At 29.3% G+C, this 16137-nt stretch overlaps 1 protein-coding gene across 5 annotated transcripts in view; it reads right to left on the bottom strand.

Moving 5' to 3' along the window:
* The window catches only part of LOC142323678 (glycine receptor subunit alpha-2-like), a 58956-nt gene that overhangs the window by 11123 nt on the left and 31696 nt on the right, over window positions 1-16137 (bottom strand). For all 5 annotated transcript variants that reach the window (XM_075363766.1, XM_075363768.1, XM_075363769.1 and 2 more), the window contains 5 exons: window positions 11774-11963; window positions 9882-10108; window positions 8355-8437; window positions 5616-5750; window positions 1774-1950 (listed from right to left, as the gene is read on the bottom strand). In XM_075363766.1, coding sequence (XP_075219881.1) covers window positions 1774-1950; window positions 5616-5750; window positions 8355-8437; window positions 9882-10108; window positions 11774-11963 — 812 coding nt within the window. The remainder of the gene's footprint in view (window positions 1-1773; window positions 1951-5615; window positions 5751-8354; window positions 8438-9881; window positions 10109-11773; window positions 11964-16137) is intronic.

Below are 16137 nucleotides of genomic sequence, written 5' to 3'. Positions count from 1 at the left end.
TTACTTCTTCAGCAACTGATATTTTTTAAACACAGCACATCATGGACATGAAAATTAAAAAAAACAAAAAAAAAAACAAATGTTTTATTTGTTTATCTATTAGACTGTCATTAATATATTAATAGGATTTATTAAGCCTAATATTTATCCACCACAAAATAAAAAGTTGAATTTTGTTATCTGGGAAGTAAAATTACTAAAGATAGACGAAGCAGGAGCAATATAAAATGCCGAATAGCACAGGCGAAACGAGCCTTCAGTAAGAAATATAATTTGTTTACATCAAAAATTAATTTAAATGTCAGGAAAAGATGTTTGGAGTGTCGCTTTATACAGAAGTGAAACTTGGACAATCGGAGTATCTGAGAAGAAAAGATTAGAAGCTTTTGAAATGTGGTGCTATAGGAGAATGTTAAAAATCAGATGGGTAGATAAAGTGACAAATGAAGAGGTGATGCGGCAAATAGATGAAGAAAGAAGCATTTGGAAAAATATAGCTAAACGAAGAAACAGAGTTATAGGCCACATATTAAGGCATCGTGGAATAGTTGCTTTAAGTTTGGAAGGACAGGTAGAAAGAAAAAATTGTGTAGGCAGGCCACGTTTGGAATATGTAAAACAAATTGTTAGGAATGTAGAATGTAGAGGGTATACCGAAATGAAACGACTAGCACTAAATAGGGAATCTTGGAGAGCTGCATCAAACCAGTCAAATGACTGAAGACAAAAAAAAAAATATTTTTAGAACTATCATGTTAAATTTGTCAAACTTCTCATGGTATACCAGCAGAAAATACTGTATGGATACATACCCACTATGTACTATTAGTAAGCATACCACAGATTTAGACCATTTTTTTTTTTTTACAAGTACTTCAAGAATATGGTACATGGTTTTTGAGCACAACATACGTGAAGTAAAAAAAACTACCTTCCACCAGCATGCCAGGGTCGGCACTGTGGGAACGACAATGCTCTCTCTCTCCCTCACAGCCTCGCGTGCAACTTCTTGTGCTCATGTACACAACAGCCAAACACCATGGTGCTGGATGTGAAGTGTACAGTACCATACAAAGATTTTTGTACGTTTTTCATAAACAGGGGGATGGCTACTAGCATTAAGCTTAAGGATTATATACTGTGTAAATATAAAGAAAAAAGGACTCATTATATTAAATGTTATCGATAATATCAAGTGGAAATAGGAGGTGCTGCAGTTCCACAGTGCCTATATGTAAACCGCCACTGCATTATTGATTAAAATTATCTAGTCTACTAGTTTCATTTAAAAACTATTCCACGGTCTGACTTGAAGAATTTTTTTTTATATTTCTTCTTGTATAATTTTTCTTTGGCATAATATATCCTAGAGGACACCCTCTAATCCGTTGTATTATAAATGAATAGAGATGAGAGGAAAATATTTCCTATTCTTACATATTTATTACTTCCACAATACCATATAAAACATGATTCACTTTAAGGATGGTTTTACTTTGTTCTCCAACAATCACACAAATGCATGTAAAAATTTTTGTAGGTTAATATTTTGTCAAATATAGTATATATAAAATTACATTTAACAAGAGCTAAACATCTAATGAAAGTTAATACTGTACAGTATGTTCACATGAATCCCTCTTCTATTTTATAATTTTGAAAGTAAAGACATAATCTAACTAAGAGCCACACTATAATGATTAATTACCAGTAACATATTATGTGTATAAAGCATATTTATTTATTTATGATAATTATTAACTGAATACTGACCAAGTGTTAAAAGAGATGTTACTCCAAGAGTCACTCTAGCTGGTATTGCTTCTGGTTTTATCCAGAAGGATATCCATGACATCACTACAATCAATGCTGATGGTATGTATGTGTGAAACAAATGGTATCCAAGACGACGTCGAAGATTGAATACTACAGCAAGACAGGTAAAATTACCTAAACAAGAAATAAATAAAAATAAAATGTAGAATTTAATTTGATATTAAGTTCATGGCAGTAACACTAAAAAAAAATTTGGTGAGTTGATGACACTCACACTTAGCTGAGTTGACGGTATGGTTTATTGAAGATATTGTATCCCGTTACCTATCTCTTACTAGAATAAATTAAGTACATTTATTTGTTATCACTTACCTAAGATTGTAAGGATAACATTACTATATTCAAAATTGTTTATATGATCATATTATTTTATTACTATTCCACATTCTTAATTTCCTTTCATTGGGATAAATAATTAAAAATATATTTGTATTCAAAATAATAAATGGAAGTGACTGAAGGGATGTTATATAATTATTATTGTTTATTAATTATAATGAAGTATTAATAATATCTATTTTTTGTAAAAATGTATGAATATGTTCTACATAAATAAATACTAGGGGGCTGCAAAAGAAGGTACACAGTTGTAGAGTTCTAGAGTATTCTTTGTTAGTAGTTGTAATGTTTTATACATAATGCATTATTTATTATGAAACAAAACAGTACCGTTAGGAGGACACGATCAGAATTACAATTACAATTAAGTACAATCTGTGAGGTGTTCAAATTGCCGGCCATCAGCATCTAGTCTAGCTTCTACACTCAAGCACATTTTTGCACAGAAATTTTATCACTATTAATTTCTTGGCATGCATCTGTTATGAAGTTTTCTCTTGCATAATACACGCAGTTATGCTTATTAACAGTGCCTGAAAGTTTAAAAATCGCTCCATCAGACCAAGACACTATACAAATGATGCCATCCCCATTGTCTTTCTGCATTCAACATTTCCTCGCAGAATTGTAATCGTTGATCTGGATCATCTTCTAATAATTCATATAGTAATCTTGGCTGATACATTTTCAAACCTAAACATTGCATTAGAAGCCCCAAAGATCTTAGTGGAATGACTAACTCATGAGAAGCTCTTGTCTTTGATTTTTTGGGGCTTTGGATAAATGCCTGCGCAACTAACATTTCATCACCTTGGGTAGTAACACTGGCCTGTCAGTGTTACTACCCAAGATTACATTACAAATGAGCCAGTAGTATCAAATTTATTGCGTAATCTGTAAATTGTTAGTCTACTTGGTGGAGGTGTATCAAATTCTGTAGCTCATTTTCATTGAACCATTTCAGCATTCTTCTGGTATTGTTTGACTATCCACTTCCATTAATCGATGGTTAAATTACCAGCCATGATTATCTGAAAAATACTAATATGTAAGTAATTAAGTAACTTACTAATTAATTAATTAAGTAAATAATAATTAAGTAACAAATAATAAATTAAGTAATACCTATTATAACTGTATATCTACTTTTACACCCTATATGATTGAGCTGAATTGAAGATAAAAATTTTTTATGAACTTCTATATCAATAAAATTATTTCTTATTAAAAAAGTGAAAATCCACCTTACCAGCAAATTAAATGTCTTTTCCTTAGATCTTTCAGTCCTTAGACCATCATCAGGAGAATAAAATAATATAAAATAAAGTTAAAAAATTAAAATGATTAAGCAGTCATGACTATTTGCTATTTATCTGTATACTGAATTGAAATGTAAAGTGTAATCTGTTGGAATAAAATAAAATTAACAGGAACCATGTTGTAAGAATGATATTTTATTTATTTAAATTATTATCTCTTTATATCTATATTCAGGGCATATTTAAACAATTTATCATCTTTAAAAAATTTTTGCTCATTAATTAGCTTTTTATGATTACTGTAAATCTGATATTTTTCTAAATTAGATGTATTATAATAATTATAAGAAATGTCTAAAATTTTCATAAATGTATTTGGATTGTATGTATAACCATTATGTAATATACGCTTAGCAAAGTTAGAATTTTCTGGTCTATTGATTTTAATACTATCCATGTGTTCTTCTGCAAGTGTAGGAAATTTACAGTTGGTCATACCAATACAGCTATATATCATGTCACAATCTTCATACTTCAAACTATATACCCCTTGTTTATCAAAATTAGCATCATTTTTTTACGATATCTTATTATAATTATTGTTAATATATTAATTGATTTATTATTTGTAGTATATCCAGGTGCTATGTTAATATTTTATACAATTTTTCGACTAAATGGAGAGTATTCATTTTTTATATATATTTTTTCGTCTTTATCTGGTGATAATTTTATATTGTTAGTTGTATTAATTTTATTATTTATTCTGTTGTATAATTTATTTATAGTATTAATATTATAACCATTAGTAATAGCAATATTTTTAATTATTTCTATTTCTTTGTTTAGAGAGACCTTATCATGTTTAAAGTAACATATGGCTCTATATAAAAGTGCATTAAAAACAGCCATTTTTTGGGAACATGGATGAAATGAATTGTAGTTGATTATTATATCATTTGAAGAAGGTTTACAATGTATTTCTAATTTTATTCTGTTATTTATTTTATTGTTATATATTTTTATATCTAAAAAATTTAAACAATTATCATTTTCTGTTTTTATAGTAAATTTTATATGTTTATCAATTTTATTAAATTTATTTAATATTATATTTCATTCATTTTGATTATTTTCATTATATATGATTATGGTGTCATCAACATAATGTTTGTATGACATAATATCATGTTGGGTTAGGATTTTTTAATATAAGTATCTTCTAACAATTGTAGGTATATTTCTGCCATGATTGCCGATAACAGTTCACCATCGCTAAACCAAAAGATTGTTTAAAACATTGATTATTAAAAGTAAAAAAACTAGAATCACAATATAATTTAATCATATCAATTAATTTGTTTATATGCTGTATATTTAAATCTTTATTGTTTTTTAATGATTGTTAAAGTTTTATTTATATCTATATTAGAATACATATTACAAATATCTGAAGACATAAATTTTATATTATTAGTACTGTTAATTTTATGTAAAGTATCTATAATATTATAACCATTTTTTAAAGTGTACGTATTGTTTAATTTGATTAAATTTGTTAAAGTATTGCCCAAAGATTTACTTAAAAATATGTTGGTGAAAAGGTAAAATCAATTAATGGTCTTGTTGGTGTATTGATTTTATGTAATTTAAGTAAAGCTTTCACATATGGTGCATATGTATTAATTTTTTTTTTTAATCTACTTTTTATTTTATTATCAGTTATAGTACATTTAGATTTATTGATTAAAGATTTACATATATTAAAAAATGAAATAATTTAAATTAAATTTTTTTTAAAGATGATAAATTGTTTAAACATGCCTTGAATATAGATACAATGAGATAATAATTTAAATAAATAGAATATCATTCTTACAACATGGTTCCCATTAATTTCATTTTATTCCAACAGATTACACTTTACATTTCAATTCAGTATACAGATAAATAACAAACAGTCATGACTGCTTAATCATTTTAATTTTTTAACTTTATTTTATATTATTTTATTCTCCTGACGATGCTCTAAGGACTGAAAGATCTAGGGAAAAGATATTTAATCTGCTGGTAAGGTGGATTTTCACTTTTTTAATAATTTAACATGCCAGCGGTAACCATGTTTGAGAAATTGAAACTTATTTCTGTCTTTAACTGAATCTTCATGTAATCTATGGATACCTGTTGAATATTCTATTGTGCAGTCTGCTGTATAATTGTTTGATATGTCCAGTTGAGGAAGTTCTATCTCAGGATTAACGACCAATGGATCAGTCATATTCCATATGAACACTAAATCATGGTTAGTATGCGATACTAAAAAAGAAACAAAATATTTACTTATTATTATTCAAGCTCATTTACTTATATAACTACAGTAATAAATTTCAGACTATCTATATTTATATACACATACACAGTATATACAGGTGTCTCATCGGAGAAATGAAAATTATTTTAGGTCACATTCTAAAAATGAAAATAAAGAAAAAATTCATGTAAACAGAAGTCTGAAAGTGTTTAGTTTTTGAGCTAAATCTTCCAAAAAATGTTTTTTTACCTTTGCTGCAAAGGTAAAATAAATCCACACTTAAAGTATGGGGTAAATTTAATAGTTTTATATAGCTTTTGATCTGAAAAACTGAATGAAACAGAAACCCAGACTTGTGTCACTAATAATAATTTTTGAGGAAATTATTGTAAAAAAATAAGTTACAAATAATTGGTGTCTGAACACGTCAGGTTTGTGGTACAATAATATAATCAGCAAAAACACTATACCAAACATTAACATAAAATTTGAGTTGGAAACTATTTTCTGCTATGTCATGTAGATTCTGAAACTTCAGTCATGGTTATTTTGTCATGTAATTATTCAAACTCTTGAAAAAATTGCTCATCAGTAAATAAAATAGAATTTTTTGTAACAGTTGTCTAGAAGTCAGTGCAGAACATTGAGACGCATCGGAAGGTCTCCAAGTGGTAAATTTTGAACCCCCAAAAAGTGGTTAGGTTAAATTTTCTTTACAATGTATTCACAATACAAACTGTTTCATGTATTCATGACAAACCATTGCAATTTAAAATTCATCTAAACCTTGTCATTCTGTCACTCACATACTCGTGTAAGTGTAATTATTGCTTTATGCTTATAATAATGTGCTGTTATTACTTAATCTGGAGCTGTGGCATGCCGATGATAAGTAATTAAAAGTCTTGTTGAATCTGTTATTGATGCTTAATAACAATAACATCATCTGTAACGTATCACACCATTATACAGTTCAGTGAATGGAAGTATTTCAGTCTATGTTATTGTGTTACTGTGTATGGTACAATACAGTTTTTAATTTATTTTTACAACAGTTTTATTCAGTGTTATTTTAATTTACTCTGTGTTTTTGTGCCAATAGAGTTTTAACAATGAGTGATTCTGTTGTGAAACAAACCGGAAAAACCTTTGAGTAGCTCTGAAAAATCACTAATGTATATATAACCTTAAAACAAGATAACCCTGAAACTGCAGTCAGAGACATTGCTCGGAAAGCAAGTAGTGCAAAAGTCGTCAGCGAAAAACAATTTTTAAAATAATAAAGAAACACAAAATTGACGGTAAACATATTAGCCCTAAAAAGACTCGAAAGCATATGAAAACGATTGAAAAGTTGGACGATTTTAGTAAAACCGCTATCTGAAAAAACTTTTATTCATTTCTTTTCAATATGAGGTTCTTAACTTGAACAAAATATTAAATGCCGTGAATACAGATTCTGAACTGTCGAATTCTTTTAGAAGTTCATTACATCATGCGTTTTAAAATCAATGGATTTTCATTTATTGCCCAGAAAAATTAATTCTTTATTAACTGAACGCGAAAATTTTATTTCACAGGATATTTCACAGGAGAAATTAAGTGATTTCGTGAAGTGGGGAAGACAATTTGTTATCTTGAAACTTGAGTTAATGGGAGACATGGACAGGAAAAGGTATGGGTGGATAAAGTAATAAAGAGCGCAAAGACGCTTTTATGAAAGGTTTGTCAACTGAGGTGAAAACCCCAGCTGGAAAGCTAAACAATTAAAATAACACACATAGGACGTGAAAATGGGTATTTGAACAGTGGTTTTGGGTGTTTGAATCCAGATCTTCCCAAGAGTATCACGATAAAATGATTGGTGACAATTTTATGCAGTGGTTTAAAAAAGTTTTCGAAATTGTTGCTGAAGGTTCTGTCATAATAATGAATAATGAGCTGTACCGTTACCTGAAAACTGAAAAAATTTCAAATGCTTCAACCCGAATTCGGAAATTTCCGAATAGTTAAAATCGAAGAAAATTGCATACACCGAAGAAATGTTAAAAGTAGAACTTCTAAAATTAGTAAAATCAGTTAAACAAAAATATATTTATCATGTAGATGAAATTACAACATCAAAAAAGTTTGGTGATGATGTGTTGTTTTCAAACAACTTGTATATACTTAAAACTTGTTCATAAAAACTGAATTTATCAGCATGTGTAAATAGAATCAGTATAATTATTTACTGGAATAAAATTTGTTGGTTTTATTTGAAATTAAATAAAAGTACATTAATTACTCTATATTTAAAGATGTTAATCCTAAGTTTAATTTTCAGATTAATTGAAAGATACTATATCTATTACTACATTAAAAGAATTTATTTGCAGGATTAAAACTTTCTGCTTTAAAAAAAGGAAACCAAAGCATTATGTTTAAATGAAACTTAAAACATTATATAACTTGTTTAACACTTTCCTAAAAAAAATTCTATTTTTCTAATGTTGGTAATAAAAATGTACCCGCACAATTCAGTTTATTATTACTTAGAAGTAAAAGAAAAAACTATTAAAATTTTTAATCTATATATTTTATTTATATAAAAAAAAAAAAATACTTACAACTTTCTATCATCATAGAACAGATTTGTGTATCATGAGGGTATGATTCAAATTTCATAGCACATGATAACACCAACGTCAACCTGAATAAAATAAAAATTCTTATATTAAAGTGAAAATAAAAAATGTTACATCATCTATAGAATGGGTAATAAAATAATTTCAAGATTTGGAAAAATAGAGTATGACTAGTAAGACTGTAAAAAATGATTCTCACAATTCCAGTCCTGTAGTAAACAGACTACAAATTTGAAAAAAATAAATGCAGTATTTATAATTCTTTAATTAAAATGAATTGTGATGTACTTTTTTTAAAAAATCTGAATTTCATTTGCAAGCTTTTAGTTGTTTCAGTTGCTTGTGATTTATAAAAATAATCTAAATTACATGCAGAATGCTTGTGTTTAAAATTGTAGCCACATTTTTGAACAATAAACCTGGAACTGGGTAAATGAACAAAAGTGACGCTTCCCAACCTTTTTCAAGCTGAAGCCTCTTCAGCTTGAAGAGGCTTCAAGCCGAACGAGGCTTGAAAAAAGAGTAGAATTTTGTAAATAAAATTTTAGAAAATGAAATAAAAATATCTAAACATAAATTCACATGAGGAATGCCCACCACATGAAACAATTCCAGAGGTCCTCAACCAGCTCTACTAGCCATAACAGTCATATTTTTTTTTAACATTTTTTATCCATAAAATGTTAATGTTTTTCCTTCCATGTAACCTTTTTTTAGATTAGACCCATCGACCCATAACCAGATTCTCATGAAATTCATGCCACAAGGCAGAAAGAACAGGAATAGATCCAGTAAGTGTCAACAGAATTTCTAATAGCTATTACAGTAATACAAATAAGTCTCCCTGACAGTTATACTACATCCAGCATTCTTTCCTAATTAGTTGCAGATGTTATATTTATTCATAGACCTTGAAAATTCTATAACAAAAATCAGTTGAACTATTTGCTAATAGATAATGCCTCCTCCTTCAATACAAAATATGAAATCATGCCTAATTTTGAAAATTTTAACTGTTAAACATTGTTTCTATAATCACATGTGTATGAGCATATTTAAATGCAATCTTCTCTGCAAATTCTCCACCTGTAGACAAATAAAAATAGCATAGAAGGGATCATGAGAATGATCCCCACATAATCTGCACAAAGTATCATCAACAATCCTCATCTTCCCAAATCGATGATTGAACTTTCCATCATATTTCAACATCCTTGTCAATGAATGCTCATTGCCTCTCAACTGTTAGACAATAATTGGAAAAAAATAGATGGAAAAAAGCGATGGCGATACACACACCTATCCACCCGAAAGGTAAGACATTGCTCATGCAGTTTAACTCTCAATTTTTTCAAAATTAAATTTGAAATCACTGGGATAAAATAAAGCAATTGGTAGGAAAAAATATTTCCAAAAGAAAATTGAACTACAGAGTATCAAGATTGTAACTGTGTTAAAAAAATACTAAGAATAAATATCACATAAGTAATTGCTTAATTTTAGACTTACTTTGACATATAAAGTAATGTTTTATCATGGTACAGCCACAAGTAATGATTAGGAATGCTCATCTCATGGAATGTAACTTTTTTTGCATTTTTGAAGAAACAGTCTGGTCTCCAAATATCATGAAGCCAGCCTACATCCAGAATTCTATATTCTTCACTCATATTTTCTGGAAGCCGAAGTCGGGGATCCCTCCAACTTTGTGCCAAAAATATGTCTGCGACATATGTCTAAAAATTAAAAAAAATTTCTTAAAAATATTAAATACTGACTGCAATAATGTGTAAAATTTCTTTATCTAAGAAATTAGTTAAATATCCTTAAACATTTTAAATAAGAATTTTAAATGCACAGTTAATTTCATTGATTAATTAACTGTAAACTTAAGTAGATTAATTGCATCTCCACTGTAATATTCAGTTTTATAAACAAAAATTCACAGGAATAATTGATTTATAAGAACACTAGATGGATATGTTTGAATATAATAAAATATACATGATTTCCTTTTTATATTATTACTACTATATGAGGAAATTACGTACTACCAGTGTGAATCATTCTAGTTTCAACTATTTTTTAAACTAAAAAATTCATTAATTTATTTTTAAATTTATTTATTTTATACTTTTTTCACTTTTCATGTAGATGACAGAAAAAACTCAGTCAAAATTGGAATCATTCACAAAATTTCTCACTTGATTTTTAGTTTCTTCTAACATTCATAACTAATTTGTTTTTTAGTTGTTTAACTACAGGCAGTTGTAGGTAATTTTACATGAGACATGTCAGTTCTGAAAAGGTATAACCACTATGAATAATAAATAAATATTCCATGCCAAGTTTACTAAAGAAAGTGAGTAATGAAGTGGTTTTCTGTTGCCTTCTTCACTGCATCAAATATATTATTGCATAACAGCTAAGTCCACAGAATAAAATTGATATTTGGTGCTACAAGTAACACCTTCACTCTGTTCTCAGAGATACTGATTGTATACTGAATATTGTTACGCCCAGAGAACGCTACAGTGATAAATGGTCTTGTAACTAAGCTGCTTCATGTACATAACATCCATAAAAGAGACCAGGAAACATAAAATAATTAATCTATTTATCTCTTTCCATTGTAAAAGAAGGTAATATGTGCACTGTGTTAAACCAGTAGGAGAATATTTATAATTAAAATGATCTGTTATTGTGTCATTGAGAACTCACTTATAATACTAAAATTCTTCTCTACATTGCAGTGGATTAATTTTAATTCAAAATAAGTCAACTTTAACAATCTATTTTTTTATCCTGATGTTGGAACTCAGTGAACTCATGTTAACACATTGAAGTTACAAGCATTTGCAATAAAAACATACTTGCAGATAATTTCTAAGGACTTTAATAAATCAGCAGTAACTTTTAGAGATGTAAATGTTTTATTAGAATAATGCTATGATGTACTTTATAATATCTTCTTCAAAACTCTTTTCCTTGAGCATCATTTCATTAATAAGTAGAAGTGCAGTGTAAAATTTGTTGAGAGGTTCATTTATGTACATACTGAACAATAATTAAAATATTTGATAACAGGTTGAAAAATACAGACAGAAAGTTTCAGTAAATGTTCATAATTGAAGAACTATAAATTAAAAAAAAAAAGTAATGGCACTACGATAAGCTCGAGTTCCGCCTTAGTATGTAAATAACCACCATCACAGAATGTAAACATATGCTTTGCTCTGTTGTATCATTAAAAAACATGGTCTTGATATCATAAAATTTTATGATTTTATTTTATTTTGTATAATGTTTCATTAGCTGTTAACATGCTTAATATTTGCCAATTAAAAATAAAAGAACAATTAATAAACATATATTTTTTTCATTTTGTATGTGGTACATACCATAGACTCTTCATTGATAGAATCCAGTGACAAAACAGTTACATGAAAATAAACAACTGTTGGTTGCCCTTGGAGCTTTGGCGCTCTGTTTTTATCATAGTGTTTTGGATTAAGTGGCAAAATATCTTTAAGAGAAAGACTTGATTCTCTTATTACAGTTCCAGAAGATGGTCTCAAATCTCCAATGTCCCTAAAATTACAAGAATATACAAAATTTATCTAAATTTATGTTATATGAGTAGTCTACTGCCATTAAGTAATTTTTTAATTTACTTTAGTCTGAACTGTGTTTGAATGATTGCATATTTATATAATGATATTAGTAATAGAGCATCTTTAATTAATAGTATATTAATTCAGATGTACCCTACAAAGTAAATGAAGAAATACAAAAATACACTTTAAAAAATGAATAAAAAAGATTTACAAATAGAATCAGTTCTATTTTAAACAATACATTTTATATTACATAAATATATGGTTTATTTCTTCTCAAAAAAAAAAATTAGTTTGAGCATTAATGTTTTGTGTTCCATTTTTCCACTTGAATGTAATATTGATAATATATTTGAACTTATGTCATTAGAGAAGTCATGAATAATTTCTAGAATGAAAAAATAATCTAGAAGGCTGGGTGTGACACAATAGAGAATTTCTGCAGCACTATGCAAGATGACTAAACAATGATTTTTAATACAAGTTTTTATAGACATAACATCTCCCCTTTATTTCTGGAATTTGTAAGCAAATGATAATTCGTTTACATTAAATTATATTCATTTATTTTTGACAAAAGAATATGCTAGACATTATTTATTATAAATTCAGGTTGGATGTAATAAATTTATAAATATAATTTATTAAAGATAAAAAACTGAATGAATTATTTCCAGAATTAAAAATTTCAGTATTTATTTTAAAATATAAGTAAATATATAGAATGTATAAAATATATTCCAGGACACAAATAGGAATAAAGTTTTTGTAAGAAACTCTAGGCATTTTATGAGACCAAGAGATATGAATATAGAGGACCTATTGTGAAAATAGAAAGAAGTATTTGAGGCAATTTATTAGCTTAAAAGTTGGCTACCTCTAAAACACCTACAATGAATAGATTAAAACCAGATTAGGATAAGTAAGGAGAGCTTTCTAGCAACAAAAACGTATTTACCAATTAGAAGGTGGTTTTTAAAAATATCTGGAAAGTAGCACTTTCAACAATGGAAAATGGATAGTAGGAAGACCAAAAAGACAGATACAGGCTTTTGAAATGTGACATTACGTGAAAATTATATGGCCCAGTAAAGTTTGAAATTAAATTTTAAGATGAATTTCAGTAAAGAGAAGTTTGTGGCACAATCTTATAAAAAGAACAAGGTGGTTGGTAGGCCATTGAAAAATATCTAATGTGTTAAAACTATAAGGAAAGAAAAAGATCAAAATATAGAAATGGATAATTGAGGATGTAGAATACATAAATATTCTGTACTTAAAACATTAGTGAAGATCAAAAAGGAATAGAACAGTCCATGGAACCAGTTAAATGACTGATAATAATGTCAAAATATAGACATTATCAAGAAACTTAGAAGAGTACCAACTTTTACTTTTTTGGGTCATGTATTGATTAAATAGTGGAATCATGGTAGGAAAATATGATTCTGTGTACATGAAATTCATTACGTTTTTCAAGATGAACATATTTCAATGCTTTCAAAAACTGATATCAACTTAATTATTAGAATGTTAGAAATTTAGGATTTTGTTTCTTCTCAGTATTCTTGTATAGATATAAAGTGACAGCTATTATAGAACACATAAAAATTGTTTGAGTTTTAGTTGAGTTTGGTTATTCGTTACAAGTAATAAAGTCTCCTTTTATATGCATAGACTGAAAGAAATAACCCTTTGCACTAAAGGATTTAAAATATATTATTCTGGTAATATAAACAACAATAAAATGTAAATCTGAATTACTGCAGCTTTCTTTATTATAGAAAATTTAAATTACAAGCACCAGAAAAAATCTCAAGGCTAGAAGATCTGAGCAACAAACACAAATTTATTAACTTTGGATTAATTCTGAGCAGTCTTATTGGATAAAGGCATTTTAAGAAAAAGAAATCAAAAAAAAGAAGAGATGGTCTAATTCACAAATTTGGACTGAAGGTAAATGATTCACCTGTTATTCCACAATAAACAATCGTATGTTTTATAAACTCTCTGAATTTTCATTTTTGACGACTAGATAACAATGGAGGAGTAGGATATGGAGTAATTCTGTACTTACTTAAAAAAAGGATCAATATATGGATTCACATTTGATTCAATTTATATAGCAGTGACTGTTAACAATGTTGAAACAGTATCCTTCAGCGCACTGCCACACACATTTTTGCTCCATTTTGGTATCATTAAAATATATATTACCTTACAAAATTTTATCATTGTAGTAACGATAATTTTTGTCTGTTGAGGTTTATATTTGAAAGTACGAGTATGTATGAGTATATGTAAATAAAGCATTACTTCTTCATGGAAGTTATTATCAATAAAGAAATAACTGTACAGCAAGTCAGTACAGTGTAACATTTATAAGAATTTATGATTTAATCATTTTGAAGTTATCAAACAGTTACTGATTTAAATTATTGAATTAAAATTAACCTGCAGCTAAATGGAAAAAAGGTGGTTTCAAATTAAAATAATTTTTTATAAAATATTAATTTCATTAACAATTAAAACAATGTAAAAATTATTTCCCTTATGATAAAATAAACAAAATTATACGGAAAAAATCTAACCCCATGTCCGTCCAAAAACATTTATGCATACGTCTGGGGCAGGCAACAACATAGTACTTCAGTACTTTCACTTATGTCGGCCAACTGGACAATAGTCTTGCTCAGAAACTCCTTGTGGATTACGGAACTGGCGGTCCCAAGCTGGTTGCTGTTGTGCTTTTTGGTTTTGCTGTTTACAGCAGTGGTGGGAGGCGTGACCATGATCTGCATTGTTGATACTGGGTGGAGTGCAGACGGGCAGTGCTCATTCCTCTTCCCGGTTGTGGAGCCAGGTTGATGGTGAGCTGCTGTAAGCTTGCTCTGCCAAAGTGTGAGTCAGTCTCTTTGGCCCTTGGAAGGAATTGTCCCATTGATAACAGTATCAGAGCCCTTACTGCTTCAAGCGAGTCCTGGATGATGGTATCGTGGGTCAGGCAGTACCTTACTCCCCAGCTCAGGTTAAATTTGTGGAAGGCAGCTGACTGGGGAACCCAGGCAAGATCAATGATTTAGGGCACTGCCCAATTTTCTCTCCTCTTGCACCTTGTGACATATTGACTGGTAAAACTCAAGATTATGGATAATTCAATCATCCATGACTACTGTGGCAGAGGGTCTGCATAAAAACCTTCATCTTGGAGAGTCTCTTTCTTCACAGGCAAAGAGGAGGAAGAGTGCTGAGTTCGTAGAAATTGAGAAGACGGATCGAATGAAGTTTTGACCAAAAGGGGGCGCATCGATACCAAATTTTTAGTCATCAAGAGGAAGGAAGGAGATTTTAACCAGATAAGTCTTTTCATGATAGCCCACAGCATCATGAGCTGCTGGAGGACCAGCAAAAGATTAAGGAAGACTGCTGCGGGATTCCTCATTGAAATCGTCAACGATATACAATCGTCATTCTGTTGAAGTGAAGAAAATTGCACTGTTATAGAAGTTTCACCACATGGTACTCTAAATATGTCAAGATGTGTAGTTGTGTGCAGGGACTTGCTCAACTGCACCAAAGAGGAAACTGTCAAGGAACTGAATGAACAAGGTGTTATAGCATGTCGACGATTGAACACCAGATGCAACGGTGAGGTTCTACCATTCGCGTCGCATGTTTTGACGTTTAAAAAACCGAAGTGTCCAGAAAAGATAAATGCCGGCTTTCATAGAATAGATGTCAGTTTGTTCATCCCTATACCATTGCAATGCTTTGAATGTCAGAGGTTTGGGCATACAGCAGCACATTGCACAAAGTAACAAATCTGTGTTTATGGTGAACCACTGCATCTGATGACCCTTACAGAGATCCACCTGTCTGCATAAACTGTCACGGAATCATTTGGAAAGATTGAGAAACTGTTCGATGTATAAAGAGGAGGTAGCCATCCAGGAAGTCAAGACAATTCAAAAAGTGTGCTGCTTCGAAGTAAAGAAAATTGTGAAAAATAGACTGCCAAAGGTATTGTCATATACACAGGCTGCATCAACTCCTGCAACTTCAGTCAAAGTGAAGGATGTGATTGCAGAGCTGGCACCTGCATAAGCAAGTACTCTATGGCTGAACATATTGTGAACTACAAACTCGGA

The sequence above is a fragment of the Lycorma delicatula genome, chromosome 4 (assembly GCF_047948215.1).
Source record: "Lycorma delicatula isolate Av1 chromosome 4, ASM4794821v1, whole genome shotgun sequence".
NCBI lineage: Eukaryota > Metazoa > Arthropoda > Insecta > Hemiptera > Fulgoridae > Lycorma > Lycorma delicatula.
The sequence above is the reverse complement of the archived record's forward strand: the minus strand, read 5'-3'. Positions and strand labels throughout refer to the sequence as shown.